We start from the raw sequence: 25,518 nt of genomic DNA, 5'->3' as shown, positions 1-25,518 counted from the left end.
TGAGAAGAAAGTGTTTTGTGTTGCGTTGTTCGTCTGGTTGCTGAAATTATTTCTGTGGACAAACCAAACTGACAAAATTTTCAAATGTGTTTAAACTAATATGCTTGTAATCTTGTTATTCTTTGCAATGACAGAAGTGTGTGTTTGGATAGAGTGGTGCATTAAGTCATTAAATTTGTTTTAAATATACTATTAAGTACTTTTCATTCTCATAATTAAAGCAGTTTGTCTTTAGTATATGTCACGTTTCCCTTGGAAATGGTAAATTAATTTGCAATAACATCTGACTACAGTTCTGTATTAATGGTTCATAATCTAGACAAGACAGCTGGACTACGTCAGAGGAGAAACTGTAACGTCTAAAGTGACAACCATGTTTATACCCTTTACTGAAAGCATTTCAAAGAGATTTGATTGATATAATCAATTCAATGAAAATAAGAATTTTATATATAAATATTCTTGGGAATTGTGTTTCTTATCAGTTTGTAATCTGTTATAAGTCATTGCTGGCTTTATGTATGAAGAGTCACGCAGGGACAGTAGGATATTTTCAGAATTACAAACAAGGGCCCATCTCTTTTGTGTGTCTTCCAGTGACCTCTCCCCACAGTAAACCATGTGTTTGTCACACACACACACACACAGACACACACATGGAGAAAAACAAGCTTTACACAACAGGAGTGTGAAATCACCATGTTCCAAGACTGTGAGGAGGGTGGGTGCGCTCGGGCTCCCAGTGGGCAGAAATCTCTGCGCACTCAGACGACACCAGGCAAAGCAGTGACCCCTGAATTCACGAGCGTTCTCGGGGAATCAGTGTCTCATCTCCGCTGGGGTCAAGAGTGGAAACTGATTTGAAACTCAGTGCGTTGCTGATGTAAGATACACGACACATGAAGAATAGGAATTACACATGGGGCAACGTGAAGGATTGTACAACTGACAGCACTGAGACAACTGAGATCATAATACTCATCATAAGTATTATTGTAACAACTGTTGTTTCTATTGTATCTTCATCTCAAAACTAGAAACTAACCAAGCACTGCATTTAGGCACACTGGAGTACATTTACACGTTTATGCATTAAGCTGCTTTCATAGCTAATGAACTTATCCACAGAGACATTCATTTGGAGCAACAGTAGAAGAACTGTGGCTACTACACACTGATACAGCTCTAAAATTGTTTTGATTCATCACCAAAAGCTGTGGTACCAACTAACCAGTGAAAGTACTCAAAAACCATACTTATATGAATTATTTGAGTAATTATACTGTCAGCTTCTGCTCCATTGTTCCACTGTAATACTGTTTTTTCTATATATATTGCTCGTTTTACCCCACTACATTTATTTGACAGCCGTAGTTACCAGTTTAAGATTTGAGAAACAAATATAAGCTCTGTTTATCATAAAAACTACTGACAGTATATAAAATAGTTTAAATCAGTCCAGCTATAAGATTAAAAAGCTGCTTACATGTTAATAAACATCAGTAATTAGTATTATTTTAGTGTATAACACACAAAAATGGGCAGTGAGTAGCAGTACGATGAGTAGGCCTATTTTTTACTGTTGATTCTAGTTCATTTTGCTGATAGCCGTGCAAGGTGTTTACAGTGATACTACTCCATGTAAATATCTGAAGGAACACAGAAGTACTTCTAATGTTGTTTGTTCTTTTGTATACATGTTACTGGGAGTTGCGTGTTTTGCCAAATAGCAGTGTCTTGTCTTGTTTGGCATGGCATGGAAAAAACTGAGGACCTGGATTCTTCTACCACCTCTGACCAGAAGTGACAATAAACAGACATGATAAAACTCTGTCATAGCAACTTAAATGTTTTGTGTCTTATTTTACAGGAACATTTTTCAGGCTGTATTTTTTTTCTTCAAGTAGATTAAACATGTTATTTTGACAAAAACACAAACGTTCACACTGCAAACTGTCTCTAACAACACCAGCATGGATGTTTAGTGCAGGCCTTCAAAGCGGTGCATCAGCGCCATCTGGCGTCGCTGTGACGCAATGGCGCAGAGGCAGCTGCGTCATTTCCTGTGAAAACATGGCCGCGCACTGACAAATGTCACATTACTTCGTGTGCTGAAAACAAACAGGTACTAACGTCTGGTTTATAACCTGTCCAGCGAATCAAAAAAAGAGGCGACGCCTGGGGAGATTTAGCTTTACATCGTTCAACATCCTCCGAGGTATTTCGCTTAATTTACCCATTTCTGTGCAGCACATAGTCTGTAAACAGGAGATGCTAAAGTTAGCCGCTAGCAGCTCCAGAGCCGCACTGTGAGCAATTAATGACATTGTGTAGTGTAGCAGCGCTAGTGTCATTTATTGTACATGTGTGCTATAGGCGTGACAGCGGCAGAGGCATGGTCGTTGTTAATAGACAGTGACACAGCTGATTATACACTGGTGTTAAGGTGATTTGTTTTATCTGTTGCAGGATAATCCAGCGAACATCATGGTCCATTTATGTGAGTATTCAGTGTGATAAAGCACATCCTGACAGGCTCCCTGATTTTGTTTTGTATCAGTAAAGACTGGGGTTTAGTTTTAAAAAAGAGATTTACAGTGTTATGAATAAGGAGCTCACAAAATACTGGCTGGTTCCATGTGGGAGAAATCAAGACTGTAGGAAACAAGGGAGTAACAACAGGGCATTTAGAGGAAAGGACTCTATGTACTTTTGTTACTGGATACCTGTGGGGTACATAACGGTAAAAATAAGGAGGTGGTTTTGGAAAAAAACGCATCGACAACCTTCTTCTTATTACTATACTAAGAAGAGCAGCCACACTTAATATTACAGGTCACACACCTTATCATCACTGTGTATTGTGAAATGCAAGCTTTGGTTTAACTCATTAACAAAGGAGAAAACACAATATACAGCTTAAAAGAGAATAGCTCAATAACTCCCATGTAATTTATTATCATGTCTATTAATACTTCATGATATGAGTTGGCACGAGGACAAAGTGAGAAATGGGTCTGTAGTTGATGAAAGTGATCATGTTCAGTTTTCTTTAAATATGTATTGATTTTATACCGAGATGTTTCTTCTTTATATCAGTAAGGGTAAGCTAAATGTTAGAATCGCTTCACAACAGAGCGCACAAGCTACAGCCTCCAAAATGACCATTAGGTTGAATCACACCTCTCTAAAACTGGATTAAAGGAGTGTGTGTAATGCCTTTACAGTTGTTATAAAATGCTTCACTATAAAAGAGAAAAGACTCAGTATAAGATTATATTACAACTAAACACTAAGCAAAAACAAGTAGTGAACATTTTATCACTGCTGCACCTTTCTTCACTCCTCTTGCCTCCATATTGCGCAAGAAAGTAAATATGATTAAAGCAGCATGGAATCAGAGATGCTGAGATTGCTAGTTATGATTTCAGTCCGTGGTGTACACAAGATTTTATGATATGAAATCTGTTTCTTAGGAAATTACTTTAACGAGGTAGTCAAGGCCTCTGACAGTACAGCCTTTACTGATGCAGTGAGGTGTTTAACTGAATTAACTAAACTTTTTTTTCTTTGACAATGCTTACTGTGCTTACTCTGCAGCATCACACCTCCTAAAGAAGTACCACAAGGGTTACGTTGTCATCCGAATGGCCCTTGCAGGCCACAAACAAGCTAACAGGCCCTTTTATCGCATCGTGGCAGCTTTCAACAAAAGGGCAAGAGACAGTAAATATATTGAGCAGCTGGGTACCTACGACCCTCTCCCTAACATCCACAATGAGAAACTTGTCAGCGTCAACTTCGACCGAATCAAGTATTGGATCGGCTGTGGTGCACACCCTACAATGCCAGTGGCCAAACTTCTAGGTGTGTATTCCCTACATGAGCTTGCTCTTTTAAAGTGGATCAACATTGCACAATTTTATTGTTAACTTGTTCAGAGAACTGCACTGATCTTAATACGTACTGTTTAATGAAGGAGGTCCATCCCTAAGTTTTATGAGTGCTTACACGTTTTAATATTCATCTTAAGGTATTTCCTCTATTGACAATTCTGTCTTATCTCTGATGTCTGCTACCATAAATGACTGTTGTCCATTATGTGTTTGCTGTGCCCTCAAACACCTCATCCATGCCCTCTGGTTTAAAAGATTGTTCTGATACAGATTAAATCTGCCAGTCATGGTTGTAACAAGCATCTAACATGCAACACAGTTGGTTTTCCAAAAGAAAATGACAAGCTGGGGTCAATAACTCAGGGCACAGGGCTAATAACATGCTTATCATTAATTATATATAATTATTTAGGACAGCTACAAGAAATTCAGATGTTCTTAAAACAATGATGCATCAGCTCCTGAAGTCCCTACAATATTTTGGCAACTCTGGGCAATGTCTCTGCTGCAGTTACCTGAAGAAGTTCATGTTGAAAGTTGTGGTCTTTCTCCCTCCCTCCTCTCTTTCGCCAGGGTTGGCAGGATTCTTCCCTCTGCACCCCATGATGATAACGGAGGCAGAGCGTCGTAGGGCCCAGGCACAGCCAACAGAAACAACAGCAGGAACAGAGCAAGGTCTGGAGGAGGAACAGAAGCAGGCTGAAGTGTGAGAATTAAAGCTGGGGACTGTGTGTGACTCAAGAATAAAAGGATGTCACGGTTATTTGGGAAGAGAACTGAACGATTTGTTTCCTGACTTGCTGGGTGAGGTGCACGTATCAACTTCAGATAGGGCACGTTGTAGCCCTGATCATCTCAGTGGTCTCTGAACAGATTATATTACAACTGATGCCTCACAAAATTCACTGGCTTCGTGTTTTTGAGTGCAGACTGCCATAACAGGCAGCTGTTTGTATTTTCTGTTTTATGTGACTTAATTAAAGTGAAATTTGAATACTGTTGCATTTGTTTGGAGTGAAGTTGCAGGGTTTTTTTTTTTTGTTATCACCTGTCTCACTTTTTCAGGACCTTTAAGAAACAATCCACACCAATAATTCCACTAATAAGTTTTGTTTCTTTTGTGGACTTTGTGATCATTCCTCCCTCTTTTGTCTGTTGTCTTTCTTGGCCTGAATACATTTGAATGTGCACACATAAATCAAAGGTAAAGGTCACTACTGTCAAATACAAGGAAAGAAAGAAATCAGACTTGGGTAGGTTTGTTGATATGATTATTGGCAAGCTTTACAGCTCTTAGTTCCTTTTTGGCTCAATAGTACATTCTCCACCCATATACTGCACTGTGTGTTATGGAAACCATTGTAAACTGGAAACTTACCACTTACCACACTGAAAGAAGTCACGTAATGCTGGACAGTTTTTGGAATCACGATACAGTATATCATCTGTTTTCTCTCTCAAAGATACATTTTTTTCCTTCTGGCTCTAACAGTGACCACGAAAATAAAATATAAAATAAAAAATAAGTTTCTGAGTTGATTTGACTCAATTATGATGGGAAAAAGCACCTATTAGGATATACTATCATACCCATACCATACTTCAGTAGGTCATACTGTTGCAGGCATCTGCATCAGCATCTTTTGTTTAACTTGAAGAAGAGACAGCATACTGGACATTTATTTTAACATTAAATTGCTTGAGCTTTCTGTTCACAAAACAGCTAACAGTGATGACCAAAAGAAAGATTTACAAATCATCAAATTAAGTACCACTAATAATGTTATTGAACTGAATAATTCATACTCCATGGTTTTTCCATCAGTATAAAGTCTATAAACTTCTGTCTGCTTATCCTCACTAGCTTGTTGCACTGTTGAACAGGGTCATACTCAAACCACAAGGGTGGTTTGCGTCAATCAGCTAGTGATAAAAAAGACTAATTTGGTCCAAGACACACTGGACAACACCCAGGTGTCCATATGAAAATCAAGCAGGAACAAACACAAAACTTAAAATAGATTTGCTACTGATAGAGGCTGTTGATAGCGCTTAAGTTCCTTTAGGACTCTGGAACAAAAGTTTGATTCTTTAACATGAGGGTGTACTGTGAATTCCCAAAATACTGTAAATATGAAGCAGCAGGGCATTACTGACAAATTATGCTCAGCAGTTCCACTCATGGTAGCCACCAATACACATGATTTATGCATTTATAGGACATAAGGTTGTTTAAAAAAATTGACTATACCATGACATAGTGAGCAGGAAATATTCTGGGTTTTTTGTTCCGTTGTAGGATTTCAGAAATGATTTTCCAATGAGCAAACAGAGGTGTGGAGAGCTTTACCCAAACCACTTGTGGCCTCCAGATCAAAAGTAATATTTGTGTTTAACCTCGTCACAGCTCATTTATTTCTGGTGCTATTGAGACCACTTATTAACTTGACTGGGATCATGTTTAACAGTCTATTTATAGCATACTATGACATTCCTTAAGTTAAGAGTCATGAACTTCTCCATCATGTCCAGCTCATTCCCTTGGCATGTAAATACTGGATTGAAATAAATGTCAACAGAAAAGCAAATAAAACACTGTTTTATTTATTTGATTATAACATCTAATTCAGTGAGTGGATATGAAGAACAAAACATGCATAGTTATATAAGGTTATTTCAATAATCACCTTTTAATAACTGTCATTCTACATGTATTTTGAAGGTAAATACACTGTTGGCTGTGGAATTTGTGCAAGTACTGTAACAAAATAACACACTGCCAATGGATAAACAGTCAGTATAAACCTAGGCTACCCTCAGTGCTGTAAGACACTAAACATTTACAGTATAAGAACAGCACCAAGCACAAAACAAATGGCTGTCACAAATTATACACTATGCAACTTTTGTGCTAGAATTTGTTAGCCTTAGCCAGCCCTGACTGTATGAGAAGATATGACTGATACCGAGCTTTTGCGTGACAAGTTTATGTTGAATATCACTGACAATGAACAAAGGTTAATGATGTAACATTCGGTAATTACTTTCTTTTTTCTTTTTCTTTGCTAGAATCACACCCACCCACCTCACCCACTCACACCTTAGTCCTTGTCCACTTCAGTGGTAAAGTGATCTGGACCTTTGCAAACAAACACATGCAGGGTGTGAGTGTACTTTCGGGGAACTTCAGTGCCGTGTCACAATACATAAAAAGTTTGCCTAGGGAGGGCACTACATCAGTAACAACCTCAGTTTATGAGTTGATCATTGATGACACATAGTGTAGATTTGATACGGATGTTACAAATGTTTATATGGCCTAGAACTGCCAGGGGGATCAAACTTTACTGCCAGTTCTCAGACAACTATGAGTGGAGATTATTGGATGTTTAATGCAAGACTGGAAATTACAGAATATTTAAATTATTTTACTTAAATGTAATAGATATAGGTTCATCCAGTGAAAGACTCTGCAGCAGTTGAAATACTTAATTTTTCATATCTTTTGGATGATTACCTGATTACCTGTACAGGACAATGAAAAAGTGGATTTACTTGGGCTCCTGTAACTGGAGGAGGTTTTCCACCATTCTTTTACTCTTTACTTTTGTGATCATCATACTCATTGCATTCTGTGTGTTCTTTACACAAAAAAGAGGTAAGTGATTTCTGTAATTCTTTATTGCATAACCAGAAGAGCCAGAATCGCCTCAATTTAGTTTGTATGTAACCCTCTTAACACTGATATCAGTATGCCATATATACATAGCCATTAAATTTTGACATCATTAGTTCTAGTCCTGACAATTTTTAAGGAATGAGTGCAATTATTGCAGAAAGTACTAAATAACAGTTTCTCGCTTTTTACATGTACATTAATCATCACACAACGCTTTTGGGTTATTTGAACTCAATATTTGTGTTATTTTTTTGGAACAGTAAGTATCCCAACAAATTCTTTTGTTAGTTACTTTAACTTGTAAGTCACATGAAGTAGTGCACCGATCAGCCACAACATTAAAACCATTAAAACACCTCTGACCCGTTAGGGCATGAACAGATGCTCAATCGGGTTGGTATTTGGGGGGTTTGGAGGCTAGGTCAATGGCTTGGGCTCTTTGTCACGTTTCTTGAGCTATTTCTGAGCAGTGGTGTGGTGTGGGTCATCATCCTGCTTGGGGAGGCCACTGCCATTGGGGGCACATTTGCTATAAGGGGTATAGTTGGGTGGTACATGTCAAAGTAACGTCCAAATGAAAGCCAAGGTTTCCCAGCTGAACATTGCGTTGTAAAGAGACGATTAATGTTACTCGCTTCACCTGTGGTTTTAATGTTGTCGCTGATAGGTGTATTTTGTGCATTTTAGGGAACTTCATTCAAAAACCTGTAAAACCCGAGTAATCCCTTTTATTACTCATCCCTTTTATTACTCATCCCTTTTATAACGTACAAATTTACAGTTAGAGAATTATGTTATATATACAGATACCGATTACAGTTATTACAATTACAGTTATTACAGTTTTCAGTTAGTTCATTTTTTAAAATTACAATCATATCAGGGCTGGACTATAATTGTTTTATGGATACAACCTAAATTACATGAAAACAATACACTTTGTCTAACAGGGAAATAGTTGATACAAACTGTAGACTGACTGTTAATAACTGCAGAAATCGAATGGTGTAACAATACCAGAATTACACGGGTGTTAGATATCTGACTGCAAAAAAATTAAAATACAGTTCAACATGAAAGAGGCTGAGTTTGATTTTTGTGTGATTTATTATTAAACTGAAATTGAGTTTAGAGAAAATGATATATCATATATCAATATACATGATATATTGACTAGAAATGTCAACAAATGTTGTCTTACCAGGAAAAGAAAATGCAAAACAAGTTCAACCTGATGAAACATGGAAGAAACTGCAGATATCTGACAACCATGAAAGGAAAAGTCTATCAAAAGTAAACATGACAACCAATTCAAAAGTAGAGGTTTTGGAAGATAAACCAGTGCTGGGTGAAAAACACGAAAGATATATGAATGAATCACTACAACCACAACAACTCATGGTTGCTGATCATCAAACCTCTATCACACATTCTATGACAATCACCATGACGACGGAATCCAGTAGCTCTTCGCCTTCTTCCACATCCAACAGTGCCACACAAACTTCAACCATTCAGGATACTGGAACTACAACAACTGAACCAAGTACTTCCTCTACCAATGTTCAAACAACTTCATCAACACCACCAATGTCATCCACAACAACTGAGCATCCAGAGTCAACCCAATCTACTATTGTTCACACAAGTGAACCAACAACCATTAAAGCAACATCAATTCCCACCTCTAGCATTCCACAAACAACTACAGTGTTGTCTACTTTGTCTAAACATCCTACGACAATCACCATGACGACTCAATCCAGTAGCTCTTCGCCTTCTTTCACATCCAACAGTGCCACAAAAACTGCAACATCGATTCCCACCTCTAGAATTACACAAGCAACTACAGTGTTGTCTACTTTGTCTGAACATTCTACGACAATCACCATGACGACTCAATCCAGTAGCTCATCACCTCCTTCCACATCCAACAGTGCCACACAAACTTCAACCATTCAGAACACTGGAACTACAACAACTGAACCAAGTACTTCCTCTACCAATGTTCAAACAACTTCATCAACACCATCAATGTCAACCAAAAGTGAAACAACTCCATTAACATCACCAGTGTCTTCCACATCAACAACTGAAACTACAGTGTTAGTTGTGTCCACTACTCTTCCCACAAGTGAAGCAACAACCATAAGACAATCCTCAACAACCCACAATACTGAAAGTACAAGAACAACTATGGAAAGTGCAACTCCCACCAAAGTTGCAACGACTCCTTCAACATCACCAGTGTCATCCACATTAACAACTGAAACTACAGGGCCAGTCGTGTCCACTACTCTTCCCACAAGTGAAGCAACAACCATAAGACAATCCTCAACAACCCACAATACTGAAAGTACAAGAACAACTCTGGAAAGTATGACTCCCACCAAAGTTGCAACGACTCCTTCAACATCACCAGTGGCTGCCACAACAACAACTGAAACTACAGTGTCAGTCATGTCCAGTAGTCTTCCCACAAGTGAAGCAACAACCATGAGACAATCCTCAACAACCCGCAATGCTGAAAGTACAAGAACCACTCCGGAAAGTGCAACTCCCACCAAAATTGCAACAACTCCTTCAACATCACCAGTGTCATCCACATTAACAACTGAAACTACAGTGTCAGTCGTCTCCAGTAGTCTTCCCACAAGTGAAGCAACAACCATGAGACAATCCTCAACAACCCACAATACTGAAAGTACAACAACAACTCTGGAAAGTGCAACAACTCCATTAACATCACCAGTGTCTTCCACATCAACAACTGAAACTACAGTGTTAGTTGTGTCCACTACTCTTCCCACAAGTGAAGCAACAACCATAAGACAATCCTCAACAACCCACAACGATGAAAGTACAAGAACAACTATGGAAAGTGCAACTCCCACCAAAGTTGCAACGACTCCTTCAACATCACCAGTGTCTGCCACAACAACAACTGAAACTACAGGGTCAGGCGTGTCCACTACTCTTCCCACAAGTGAAGCAACAACCATGAGACAATCTTCAACCACTCACAATACTGAAAGTACAACAACAACTCTAGAAAGTGCAACGACTCCGTTAACATCACCAGTGTCTGCCACAACAACAACTGAAACTACAGGGTCAGTCATGTCCACTACTCTTCCCACAAGTGAAGCAACAACCATGAGACAATCTTCAACCACTCACAATACTGAAAGTACAAGAACAACTCTAGAAAGTGCAACAACTCCATCAACATCACCAGTGTCTTCCACAACAACTGAAACTACATGGTCAGTCGTGTCCACTACTCTTCCCACAAGTGAAGCAACAACCATGAGACAATCTTCAACCACTCACAACGATGAAAGTACAAGAACAACTATGGAAAGTGCAACTCCCACCAAAGTTGCAACGACTCCTTCAACATCACCAGTGGCTGCCACAACAACAACTGAAACTACAGGGTCAGTCGTGTCCACTACTCTTCCCCCAAGTGAAGCAACAACCATGAGACAATCCTCAACAACCCACAATACTGAAAGTACAACAACAACTCTGGAAAGTGCAACGACTCCTTCAACATCACCAGTGTCTGCCACAACAACAACTGAAACTACAGTGTCAGTCATGTCCACTACTCTTCCCACAAGTGAAGCAACAACCATGAGACAATCTTCAACCACTCACAATACTGAAAGTACAAGAACAACTCTAGAAAGTGCAACAACTCCATCAACATCACCAGTGTCTTCCACAACAACTGAAACTACAGGGTCAGTCGTGTCCACTACTCTTCCCACAAGTGAAGCAACAACCATGAGACAATCTTCAACCACTCACAATGATGAAAGTACAAGAACAACTATGGAAAGTGCAACTCCCACCAAAGTTGCAACGACTCCTTCAACATCACCAGTGGCTGCCACAACAACAACTGAAACTACAGGGTCAGTCGTGTCCACTACTCTTCCCACAAGTGAAGCAACAACCATGAGACAATCCTCAACAACCCACAATACTGAAAGTACAACAACAACTCTGGAAAGTGCAACAACTCCTTCAACATCACCAGTGTCTTCCACATCAACAACTGAAACTACAGTGTCAGTCGTCTCCAGTAGTCTTCCCACAAGTGAAGCAACAACCATGAGACAATCTTCAACCACTCACAATACTGAAAGTACAACAACAACTCTAGAAAGTGCAACAACTCCATCAACATCACCAGTGTCTTCCACATCAACAACTGAAACTACAGTGTTAGTTGTGTCTACTACTCTTCCCACAAGTGAAGCAACAACCATAAGACAATCCTCAACAACCCACAATACTGAAAGTACAAGACTAACTCCAGAAAGTGCAACTCCCACCAAAGTTGCAACGACTCCTTCAACATCACCAGTGTCTGCCGCAACAACAACTGAAACTACAGGGTCAGTCGTGTCCAGTAGTCTTCCCACAAGTGAAGCAACAACCATGAGACAATCTTCAACCACTCACAACGATGAAAGTACAAGAACAACTATGGAAAGTGCAACTCCCACCAAAGTTGCAACGACTCCTTCAACATCACCAGTGTCATCCACATTAACAACTGAAACTACAGTGTCAGTCATGTCCAGTAGTCTTCCCACAAGTGAAGCAACAACCATGAAACAATCTTCAACCACTCACAATACTGAAAGTACAACAACTCTGGAAAGTGCAACAACTCCATTAACATCACCAGTGTCTGCCACAACAACAACTGAAACTACAGGGTCAGGCGTGTCCACTACTCTTCCCACAAGTGAAGCAACAACCATGAGACAATCTTCAACCACTCACAATACTGAAAGTACAAGAACAACTCTAGAAAGTGCAATGACTCCTTCAACATCACCAGTGTCATCCACAACAACAACTGAAACTACAGGGTCAGTCGTGTCCACTACTCTTCCCACAAGTGAAGCAACAACCATGAGACAATCTTCAACCACTCACAACGATGAAAGTACAAGAACAACTATGGAAAGTGCAACTCCCACCAAAGTTGCAACGACTCCTTCAACATCACCAGTGGCTGCCACAACAACAACTGAAACTACAGGGTCAGTCGTGTCCACTACTCTTCCCACAAGTGAAGCAACAACCATGAGACAATCCTCAACAACCCACAATACTGAAAGTACAGCAACATCACCAGTGGCTGCCACAACAACAACTGAAACTACAGGGTCAGTCGTGTCCACTACTCTTCCCACAAGTGAAGCAACAACCATGAGACAATCCTCAACCACTCACAATACTGAAAGTACAACAACAACTCTAGAAAGTGCAATGACTCCTTCAACATCACCAGTGTCATCCACAACAACAACTGAAACTACAGGGTCAGGCGTGTCCACTACTCTTCCCACAAGTGAAGCAACAACCATGAAACAATCTTCAACCACTCACAATACTGAAAGTACAACAACAACTCTGGAAAGTGCAACAACTCCATTAACATCACCAGTGTCTTCCACATCAACAACTGAAACTACAGGGTCAGTCGTGTCCACTACTCTTCCCACAAGTGAAGCAACAACCATAAGACAATCCTCAACAACCCACAATACTGAAAGTACAAGAACAACTATGGAAAGTGCAACTCCCACCAAAGTTGCAACGACTCCTTCAACATCACCAGTGTCATCCACATTAACAACTGAAACTACAGGGCCAGTCGTGTCCACTACTCTTCCCACAAGTGAAGCAACAACCATAAGACAATCCTCAACAACCCACAATACTGAAAGTACAAGAACAACTCTGGAAAGTATGACTCCCACCAAAGTTGCAACGACTCCTTCAACATCACCAGTGGCTGCCACAACAACAACTGAAACTACAGTGTCAGTCATGTCCAGTAGTCTTCCCACAAGTGAAGCAACAACCATGAGACAATCCTCAACAACCCGCAATGCTGAAAGTACAAGAACCACTCCGGAAAGTGCAACTCCCACCAAAATTGCAACAACTCCTTCAACATCACCAGTGTCATCCACATTAACAACTGAAACTACAGTGTCAGTCGTCTCCAGTAGTCTTCCCACAAGTGAAGCAACAACCATGAGACAATCCTCAACAACCCACAATACTGAAAGTACAACAACAACTCTGGAAAGTGCAACAACTCCATTAACATCACCAGTGTCTTCCACATCAACAACTGAAACTACAGTGTTAGTTGTGTCCACTACTCTTCCCACAAGTGAAGCAACAACCATAAGACAATCCTCAACAACCCACAACGATGAAAGTACAAGAACAACTATGGAAAGTGCAACTCCCACCAAAGTTGCAACGACTCCTTCAACATCACCAGTGTCTGCCACAACAACAACTGAAACTACAGGGTCAGGCGTGTCCACTACTCTTCCCACAAGTGAAGCAACAACCATGAGACAATCTTCAACCACTCACAATACTGAAAGTACAACAACAACTCTAGAAAGTGCAACGACTCCGTTAACATCACCAGTGTCTGCCACAACAACAACTGAAACTACAGGGTCAGTCATGTCCACTACTCTTCCCACAAGTGAAGCAACAACCATGAGACAATCTTCAACCACTCACAATACTGAAAGTACAAGAACAACTCTAGAAAGTGCAATGACTCCTTCAACATCACCAGTGTCATCCACAACAACAACTGAAACTACAGGGTCAGTCGTGTCCACTACTCTTCCCACAAGTGAAGCAACAACCATGAGACAATCTTCAACCACTCACAACGATGAAAGTACAAGAACAACTATGGAAAGTGCAACTCCCACCAAAGTTGCAACGACTCCTTCAACATCACCAGTGGCTGCCACAACAACAACTGAAACTACAGGGTCAGTCGTGTCCACTACTCTTCCCACAAGTGAAGCAACAACCATGAGACAATCCTCAACAACCCACAATACTGAAAGTACAGCAACATCACCAGTGGCTGCCACAACAACAACTGAAACTACAGGGTCAGTCGTGTCCACTACTCTTCCCACAAGTGAAGCAACAACCATGAGACAATCCTCAACCACTCACAATACTGAAAGTACAACAACAACTCTAGAAAGTGCAATGACTCCTTCAACATCACCAGTGTCATCCACAACAACAACTGAAACTACAGGGTCAGGCGTGTCCACTACTCTTCCCACAAGTGAAGCAACAACCATGAAACAATCTTCAACCACTCACAATACTGAAAGTACAACAACAACTCTGGAAAGTGCAACAACTCCATTAACATCACCAGTGTCTTCCACATCAACAACTGAAACTACAGGGTCAGTCGTGTCCACTACTCTTCCCACAAGTGAAGCAACAACCATAAGACAATCCTCAACAACCCACAATACTGAAAGTACAAGAACAACTATGGAAAGTGCAACTCCCACCAAAGTTGCAACGACTCCTTCAACATCACCAGTGTCATCCACATTAACAACTGAAACTACAGGGCCAGTCGTGTCCACTACTCTTCCCACAAGTGAAGCAACAACCATAAGACAATCCTCAACAACCCACAATACTGAAAGTACAAGAACAACTCTGGAAAGTATGACTCCCACCAAAGTTGCAACGACTCCTTCAACATCACCAGTGGCTGCCACAACAACAACTGAAACTACAGTGTCAGTCATGTCCAGTAGTCTTCCCACAAGTGAAGCAACAACCATGAGACAATCCTCAACAACCCGCAATGCTGAAAGTACAAGAACCACTCCGGAAAGTGCAACTCCCACCAAAATTGCAACAACTCCTTCAACATCACCAGTGTCATCCACATTAACAACTGAAACTACAGTGTCAGTCGTCTCCAGTAGTCTTCCCACAAGTGAAGCAACAACCATGAGACAATCCTCAACAACCCACAATACTGAAAGTACAACAACAACTCTGGAAAGTGCAACAACTCCATTAACATCACCAGTGTCTTCCACATCAACAACTGAAACTACAGTGTTAGTTGTGTCCACTACTCTTCCCACAAGTGAAGCAACAACCATAAGACAATCCTCAACAACCCACAACGATGAAAGTACAAGAACAACTATGGAAAGTGCAACTCCCACCAAAGTTGCAACGACTCCTTCAACATCACCAGTGTCTGCCACAACAACAACTGAAACTACAGGGTCAGGCGTGTCCACTACTCTTCCCACAAGTGAAGCAACAACCATGAGACAATCTTCAACCACTCACAATACTGAAAGTACAACAACAACTCTAGAAAGTGCAACGACTCCGTTAACATCACCAGTGTCTGCCACAACAACAACTGAAACTACAGGGTCAGTCATGTCCACTACTCTTCCCACAAGTGAAGCAACAACCATGAGACAATCTTCAACCACTCACAATACTGAAAGTACAAGAACAACTCTAGAAAGTGCAACAACTCCATCAACATCACCAGTGTCTTCCACAACAACTGAAACTACATGGTCAGTCGTGTCCACTACTCTTCCCACAAGTGAAGCAACAACCATGAGACAATCTTCAACCACTCACAACGATGAAAGTACAAGAACAACTATGGAAAGTGCAACTCCCACCAAAGTTGCAACGACTCCTTCAACATCACCAGTGGCTGCCACAACAACAACTGAAACTACAGGGTCAGTCGTGTCCACTACTCTTCCCACAAGTGAAGCAACAACCATGAGACAATCCTCAACAACCCACAATACTGAAAGTACAACAACAACTCTGGAAAGTGCAACGACTCCTTCAACATCACCAGTGTCTGCCACAACAACAACTGAAACTACAGTGTCAGTCATGTCCACTACTCTTCCCACAAGTGAAGCAACAACCATGAGACAATCTTCAACCACTCACAATACTGAAAGTACAAGAACAACTCTAGAAAGTGCAACAACTCCATCAACATCACCAGTGTCTTCCACAACAACTGAAACTACAGGGTCAGTCGTGTCCACTACTCTTCCCACAAGTGAAGCAACAACCATGAGACAATCTTCAACCACTCACAATGATGAAAGTACAAGAACAACTATGGAAAGTGCAACTCCCACCAAAGTTGCAACGACTCCTTCAACATCACCAGTGGCTGCCACAACAACAACTGAAACTACAGGGTCAGTCGTGTCCACTACTCTTCCCACAAGTGAAGCAACAACCATGAGACAATCCTCAACAACCCACAATACTGAAAGTACAACAACAACTCTGGAAAGTGCAACAACTCCTTCAACATCACCAGTGTCTTCCACATCAACAACTGAAACTACAGTGTCAGTCGTCTCCAGTAGTCTTCCCACAAGTGAAGCAACAACCATGAGACAATCTTCAACCACTCACAATACTGAAAGTACAACAACAACTCTAGAAAGTGCAACAACTCCATCAACATCACCAGTGTCTTCCACATCAACAACTGAAACTACAGTGTTAGTTGTGTCTACTACTCTTCCCACAAGTGAAGCAACAACCATAAGACAATCCTCAACAACCCACAATACTGAAAGTACAAGACTAACTCCAGAAAGTGCAACTCCCACCAAAGTTGCAACGACTCCTTCAACATCACCAGTGTCTGCCGCAACAACAACTGAAACTACAGGGTCAGTCGTGTCCAGTAGTCTTCCCACAAGTGAAGCAACAACCATGAGACAATCTTCAACCACTCACAACGATGAAAGTACAAGAACTATGGAAAGTGCAACTCCCACCAAAGTTGCAACGACTCCTTCAACATCACCAGTGTCATCCACATTAACAACTGAAACTACAGTGTCAGTCATGTCCAGTAGTCTTCCCACAAGTGAAGCAACAACCATGAAACAATCTTCAACCACTCACAATACTGAAAGTACAACAACTCTGGAAAGTGCAACAACTCCATTAACATCACCAGTGTCTGCCACAACAACAACTGAAACTACAGGGTCAGGCGTGTCCACTACTCTTCCCACAAGTGAAGCAACAACCATGAGACAATCTTCAACCACTCACAATACTGAAAGTACAAGAACAACTCTAGAAAGTGCCAATGACTCCTTCAACATCACCAGTGTCATCCACAACAACAACTGAAACTACAGGGTCAGTCGTGTCCACTACTCTTCCCACAAGTGAAGCAACAACCATGAGACAATCTTCAACCACTCACAACGATGAAAGTACAAGAACAACTATGGAAAGTGCAACTCCCACCAAAGTTGCAACGACTCCTTCAACATCACCAGTGGCTGCCACAACAACAACTGAAACTACAGGGTCAGTCGTGTCCACTACTCTTCCCACAAGTGAAGCAACAACCATGAGACAATCCTCAACAACCCACAATACTGAAAGTACAGCAACATCACCAGTGGCTGCCACAACAACAACTGAAACTACAGGGTCAGTCGTGTCCACTACTCTTCCCACAAGTGAAGCAACAACCATGAGACAATCCTCAACAACCCACAATACTGAAAGTACAACAACAACTCTGGAAAGTGCAACAACTCCTTCAACATCACCAGTGTCTTCCACATCAGCAACTGAAACTACAGTGTCAGTCGTGTCCAGTAGTCTTCCCACAAGTGAAGCAACAACCATGAGACAATCTTCAACCACTCACAATACTGAACGTACAAGAACAACTCTAGAAAGTGCAACAACTCCTTCAACATCACCAGTGTCTTCCACATCAACAACTGAAACTACAGTGTCAGTCGTCTCCAGTAGTCTTCCCAATAGTGAAGCAACAACCATGAGACAATCTTCAACCACTCACAATACTGAAAGTACAAGAACAACTCTAGAAAGTGCAACAACTCCATCAACATCACCAGTGTCTTCCACATCAACAACTGAAACTACAGTGTTAGTTGTGTCTACTACTCTTCCCACAAGTGAAGCAACAACCATAAGACAATCCTCAACAACCCACAATACTGAAAGTACAAGACTAACTCCAGAAAGTGCAACTCCCACCAAAGTTGCAACGACTCCTTCAACATCACCAGTGTCTGCCACAACAACAACTGAAACTACAGGGTCAGTCGTGTCCAGTAGTCTTCCCACAAGTGAAGCAACAACCATGAGACAATCTTCAACCACTCACAACGATGAAAGTACAAGAACAACTATGGAAAGTGCAACTCCCACCAAAGTTGCAACGACTCCTTCAACATCACCAGTGTCATCCACATTAACAACTGAAACTACAGTGTCAGTCATGTCCAGTAGTCTTCCACAAGTGAAGCAACAACCATGAAACAATCTTCAACCACTCACAATACTGAAAGTACAACAACTCTGGAAAGTGCAACAACTCCATTAACATCACCAGTGTCTTCCACATCAACAACTGAAACTACAGTGTCAGTCATGTCCAGTAGTCTTCCCACAAGTGAAGCAACAACCATGAAACAATCATCAACCACTCACAATACTGAAAGTACAACAACAACTCTAGAAAGTGCAATGACTCCTTCAACATCACCAGTGTCATCCACAACAACTGAAACTACAGGGTCAGTCGTGTCCACTACTCTTCCACAAGTGAAGCAACAACCATGAGACAATCTTCAACCACTCACAACGATGAAAGTACAAGAACAACTATGAAAAGTGCAACTCCCACCAAAGTTGCAACGACTCCTTCAACATCACCAGTGGCTGCCACAACAACAACTGAAACTACAGGGTCAGTCGTGTCCACTACTCTTCCCACAAGTGAAGCAACAACCATGAGACAATCCTCAACAACCCACAATACTGAAAGTACAACAACAACTCTGGAAAGTGCAACAACTCCTTCAACATCACCAGTGTCTGCCACAACAACAACTGAAACTACAGGGTCAGTCGTGTCCACTACTTTTCCCACAAGTGAAGCAACAACCATGAGACAATCTTCAACCACTCACAACGATGAAAGTACAAGAACAACTATGGAAAGTGCAACTCCCACCAAAGTTGCAACGACTCCTTCAACATCACCAGTGGCTGCCACAACAACAACTGAAACTACAGGGTCAGTCCGTGTCCACTACTCTTCCCACAAGTGAAGCAACAACCATGAGACAATCCTCAACAACCCACAATACTGAAAGTACAGCAACATCCACCAGTGGCTGCCACATCAGCAACTGAAACTACAGTGTCAGTCGTGTCCAGTAGTCTTCCACAAGTGAAGCAACAACCATGAGACAATCTTCAACCACTCACAATACTGAAAGTACAACACAACTCTAGAAAGTGCAATGACTCCTTCAACATCACCAGTGTCATCCACAACAACTGAAACTACAGGGTCAGTCGTGTCCACTACTCTTCCCACAAGTGAAGCAACAACCATGAGACAATCTTCAACCACTCACAACGATGAAAGTACAAGAACAACTATGAAAAGTGCAACTCCCACCAAGTTGCAACGACTCCTTCAACATCACCAGTGGCTGCCACAACAACAACTGAACTACAGGGTCAGTCGTGTCCACTACTCTTCCCACAAGTGAAGCAACAACCATGAGACAATCCTCAACAACCCACAATACTGAAAGTACAACAACAACTCTGGAAAGTGCAACAACTCCTTCAACATCACCAGTGTCTGCCACAACAACAACTGAAACTACAGGGTCAGTCGTGTCACTACTTTTCCCACAAGTGAAGCAACAACCATGAGACAATCTTCAACCACTCACAACGATGAAAGTACAAGAACAACTATGGAAAGTGCAACTCCCACCAAAGTTGCAACGACTCCTTCAACATCACCAGTGGCTGCCACAACAACAACTGAAACTACAGGGTCAGTCGTGTCCACTACTCTTCCCACAAGTGAAGCAACAACCATGAGACAATCCTCAACAAACCACAATACTGACAAGAGCACAGTGGCTGCCACATCACAACTGAAACTACAGTGTCAGTCGTGTCCAGTAGTCTTCCCACAAGTGAAGCAACAACCATGAGACAATCTTCAACCACTCACAATACTGAAAGTACAACAACAACTCTAGAAAGTGCAACAACTCCTTCAACATCACCAGTGTCTTCCACATCAACAACTGAAACTACAGTGTCAGTCGTCTCCAGTAGTCTTCCCACAAGTGAAGCAACAACCATGAGACAATCTTCAACCACTCACAATACTGAAAGTACAAGAACAACTCTAGAAAGTGCAACAAACTCCATCAACATCACCAGTGTCTTCCACATCAACAACTGAAACTACAGTGTTAGTTGTGTCTACTACTCTTCCCACAAGTGAAGCAACAACCATGAGACAATCCTCAACAACCCACAATACTGAAAGTACAAACTAACTCCAGAAAGTGCAACTCCCACCAAAGTTGCAACGACTCCTTCAACATCACCAGTGTCTGCCAACAACAACTGAAACTACAGGGTCAGTCGTGTCCACAAGTCTTCCCACAAGTGAAGCAACAACCATGAGACAATCTTCAACCACTCACAACGATGAAAGTACAAGAACAACTATGGAAAGTGCAACTCCCACCAAAGTTTGCAACGACTCCTTCAACATCACCAGTGTCATCCACATTAACAACTGAAACTACAGTGTCAGTCATGTCAGTAGTCTTCCCACAAGTGAAGCAACAACCATGAAACAATCTTCAACCACTCACAATACTGAAAGTACAACAAACTCTGGAAAGTGCAACAACTCCATTCAACATCACCAGTGTCTTCCACATCAACAACTGAAACTACAGGGTCAGTCGTGTCCACTACTCTTTCCACAAGTGAAGCAACAACCATAAGACAATCCTCAACAACCACCAACGATGAAAGTACAAGAACAACTATGGAAAGTGCAACTCCACCAAAGTTGCAACGACTCCTTCAACATCACCAGTGTCTGCCACAACAACAACTGAAATACAGGGTCAGGCGTGTCCACTACTCTTCCCACAAGTGAAGCAACAACCATGAGACAATCTTCAACCACTCACAATACTGAAAGTACAACGAACAACTCTAGAAAGTGCAACGACTCCTTCAACATCACCAGTGTCTTCCACAACACAACTGAAACTACAGTGTCAGTCGTGTCCACTACTCTTCCCACAAGTGAAGCAACAACCATGAGACAATCTTCAACACTCACAATACTGAAAGTACAAGAACAACTCTAGACCAAGTGCAACGACTCCTTCAACATCACCAGTGTCTGCCACAACAACAACTGAAATACAGGGTCAGTCGTGTCCACTACTCTTCCCACAAGTGAAGCAACAACCATGAGACAATCTTCAACCACTCACAATACTGAAAGTACAAGAACAACTCTAGAAAGTGCAAAACCCATCAACATCACCAGTGTCTTCCACAACAACTGAAACTACAGGGTCAGTCGTGTCCACTACTCTTCCCAAGTGAAGCAACAACCATGAGACAATCTCAACACTCACAACGATGAAAGTACAAGAACAACTATGGAAAGTGCAACTCCCACCAAAGTTGCAACGACTCCTTCAACATCACCAGTGCTGCCACAACAACAACTGAAACTACAGGGTCAGTCGTGTCCACTACTCTTCCCCAAGTGAAGCAACAACCATGAGACAATCCTCAACACCCACAACTGAAAGTACAACAACAACTCTGGAAAGTGCAACGACTCCTTCAACATCACCAGTGTCTCACACAACAACTGAAACTACAGGGTCAGTCGTGTCCACTACTCTTCCCACAAGTGAAGCAACAACCATGAGACAATCTCAACCACTCCACAATACTGAAAGTACAAGAACAACTCTAGAAAGTGCAACCAACTCCATTCAACATCACCAGTGTTCTTCCACAACAACTGAAACTACAGGGTCAGTCGTGTCCACTACTCTTCCCACAAGTGAAGCAACAACCATGAGACAATCTTCAACCACTCACAATACTGAAAGTACAAGAACAACTCTAGAAAGTGCAATGACTCCTTCAACATCACCAGTGTCTCATCCACATTAACAACTGAAACTACAGGGTCAGTCGTGTCCACTACTCTTCCCACAAGTGAAGCAACAACCATGAGACAATCTTCAACCACTCACAATACTGAAAGTACAAGAACAACTATGGAAAGTGCAACTCCCACAAAGTTGCAACGACTCCTTCAACATCACCAGTGTCTCCACAACAACAACTGAAACTACAGGTCAGTGTCCACTACTCTTCCCACAAGTGAAGCAACAACCATGAGACAATCTTCAACCACTCACAATACTGAAAGTACAACAACAACTCTAGAAAGTGCAAAACTCCTTCAACATCACCAGTGTCATCCACAACAACTGAAACTACAGGGTCAGTCGTGTCCACTACTCTTCCCACAAGTGAAGCAACCATGAGACAATCTTCAACCACTCACATACTGAAAGTACAAGAACAACTCTAGAAAGTGCAACGACTCCTTCAACATCACCAGTGTCTGCCACAACAACAACTGAAACTACAGGGTCAGTCGTGTCCACTACTTCCCACAAGTGAAGCAACAACCATGAGACAATCTTCAACCACTCACAATACTGAAAGTACAAGAACAACTCTAGAAAGTGCAACGACTCCTTCAACATCACCAGTGTCTGCCACAACAACAACTGAAACTACAGGGTCAGTCGTGTCCACTATCTCTCCCCACAAGTGAAGCAACAACCATGAGACAATCTTCAACCACTCACAACGATGAAAGTACAAGAACAACTATGGAAAGTGCAACTCCCACCAAAGTTGCAACGACTCCTTCAACATCACCAGTGTCTGCCACACAACAAACTGAAACTACAGGGTCAGTCGTGTCCACTACTCTTCCCCCAAGTGAAGCAACAACCATGAGACAATCCTCAACAACCACAATACTGAAAGTACAACAACAACTCTGCAACGACTCCTTCAACATCACCAGTGTCTGCCACAACAACAACTGAAACTACAGGTCAGGCGTGTCCACTACTCTTCCCACAAGTGAAGCAACAACCATGAGACAATCTTCAACCACTCACAATACTGAAAGTACAACAACAACTCTAGAAAGTGCAAACTCCTTCAACATCACCAGTGTCTTCCACAACAACTGAAACTACAGGGTCAGTCGTGTCCACTACTCTTCCCACAAGTGAAGCAACAACCATGAGACAATCTTCAACCACTCACAATACTGAAAGTACAAGAACAACTCTAGAAAGTGCAACGACTCCTTCAACATCACCAGTGTCTGCCACAACAACAACTGAAACTACAGGGTCGTGTCCACTACTCTTCCACAAGTGAAGCAACAACCATGAGACAATCTTCAACCACTCACAACGATGAAAGTACAAGAACAACTATGGAAAGTGCAACTCCCACCAAAGTTGTCAACATCACCAGCAACTGAAACTACAGTGTCAGTCACAACACAAGTGAAGCAACAACCATGACAATCTTCAACCACTCACATACTGAAAGTAACAACTCTCAACTCCATCAACATGTTCCACATCAACAACTGAAACTACAGTGTCAGTTGTGTCACTACTCTTCCCACAAGTGAAGCAACAACCATAAGACAATCCTCAACAACCCACAATACTGAAAGTACAAACTAACCAGAAAGGCAACTCCACCAAAGTGCAACAACTCCATCAACATCACCAGTGTCATCCACATTAACAACTGAAACTACAGGTCCAGTCGTGTCCACTACTCTTCCCACAAGTGAAACAACAACCATGAGACAATCTTCAACCACTCACAACTGACTGAAAGTACAAGAACAACTATGGAAATGCAACTCCCACCAAAGTTGCAACGACTCCTTCAACATCACCAGTGTCATCCACATTCAACAACTGAAACTACAGTGTCAGTCATGTCCAGTAGTCTTCCCACAAGTGAAGCAACAACCATGAAACAATCTTCAACCACTCACAATACTGAAAGTACAACAACTCTAGAAAGTGCAACAACTCCATTAACATCACCAGTGTCTTCCACATCAACAACTGAAACTACAGGGTCAGGCGTGTCCACTACTCTTCCCACAAGTGAAGCAACAACCATAAGACAATCTCTCAACACCCACAACGATGAAAGTACAAGAACAACTATGGAAAGTGCAAACTCCCACCAAAGTTGCAACGACTCCTTCAACATCACCATGTCATCCACATTAACAACTGAAACTACAGTGCAGTCCGTCCCAGTAGTCTTCCCACAAGTGAAGCAACAACCATGAGACAACCTCAACAACCAACTCTGAAAGTGCAACAACTCCATTAACATCACCAGTGTCTTCCACATCAACAACTGAAACTACAGTTAGTTGTGTCCACTACTCTTCCCACAAGTGAAGCAACAACCATGAGACAATCCTCAACAACCCACAACGATGAAAGTACAAGAACAACTATGGAAAGTGCAACTCCCACCAAAGTTGCAACGACTCCTTCAACATCACCAGTGGCTGCCACAACAACAACTGAAACTACAGGGTCAGTCGTGTCCACTACTCTTCCCACAAGTGAAGCAACAACCATGAGACAATCCTCAACAACCCACAATACTGAAAGTACAACAACAACTCTGGAAAGTGCAACAACTCTTCATCACCAGTGTCTTCCACATCAGCAACTGAAACTACAGTGTCAGTCGTGTCCAGTAGTCTTCCCACAAGTGAAGCAACAACCATGAGACAATCTTCAACCACTCACAATACTGAAAGTACAAGAACAACTCTAGAAAGTGCAACAACTCCTTCAACATCACCAGTGTCTTCCACATCAACAACTGAAACTACAGTGTCAGTCATGTCCAGTAGTCTTCCCACAAGTGAAGCAACAACCATGAAACAATCTTCAACCACTCACAATACTGAAAGTCAACAACAACTCTGGAAAGTGCAACAACTCCATTAACATCACCAGTGTCTTCCACATCAACAACTGAAACTACAGGGTCAGTCGTGTCCACTACTCTTCCCACAAG

General features: G+C 41.7%; 2 protein-coding genes across 2 annotated transcripts; both read left to right on the top strand.

Moving 5' to 3' along the window:
* Positions 1-2,049: 2,049 nt before the first annotated feature.
* On the top strand, positions 2,050-4,897 carry LOC108880137 (28S ribosomal protein S16, mitochondrial-like). The gene is made up of 4 exons (XM_018671576.2): positions 2,050-2,218; positions 2,470-2,500; positions 3,601-3,867; positions 4,470-4,897. The coding sequence occupies exons 2-4, from the start codon at positions 2,488-2,490 to the stop codon at positions 4,604-4,606; spliced, it is 417 nt and encodes a 138-aa protein (XP_018527092.1). The 5' UTR covers positions 2,050-2,218; positions 2,470-2,487; the 3' UTR covers positions 4,607-4,897.
* A 6,301-nt stretch (positions 4,898-11,198) lies between these two features.
* LOC127142179 (uncharacterized) lies at positions 11,199-24,833 on the top strand (the record flags this gene model as incomplete). The annotated part of the gene is made up of 4 exons (XM_051069368.1): positions 11,199-11,694; positions 13,990-14,082; positions 22,102-22,149; positions 24,771-24,833. Coding segments are annotated over exons 1-4 (684 nt in total), but the record flags the coding sequence as incomplete, so codon positions are not given.
* Between the last annotated feature and the right edge of the window lie 685 nt (positions 24,834-25,518).

This window comes from Lates calcarifer, unplaced genomic scaffold (assembly GCF_001640805.2).
Source record: "Lates calcarifer isolate ASB-BC8 unplaced genomic scaffold, TLL_Latcal_v3 _unitig_858_quiver_1962, whole genome shotgun sequence".
Lineage (NCBI taxonomy): Eukaryota > Metazoa > Chordata > Actinopteri > Centropomidae > Lates > Lates calcarifer.
This window is presented reverse-complemented; position numbering and strand designations above follow the sequence as displayed.

Bases quoted from the DNA above. Each gene is read 5' to 3' on its own strand.
- LOC108880137 (XM_018671576.2), top strand. The intron at 3,868-4,469 runs GTGTGTATTCCC...CTCTTTCGCCAG, and splicing joins GCCAGTGGCCAAACTTCTAG to GGTTGGCAGGATTCTTCCCT.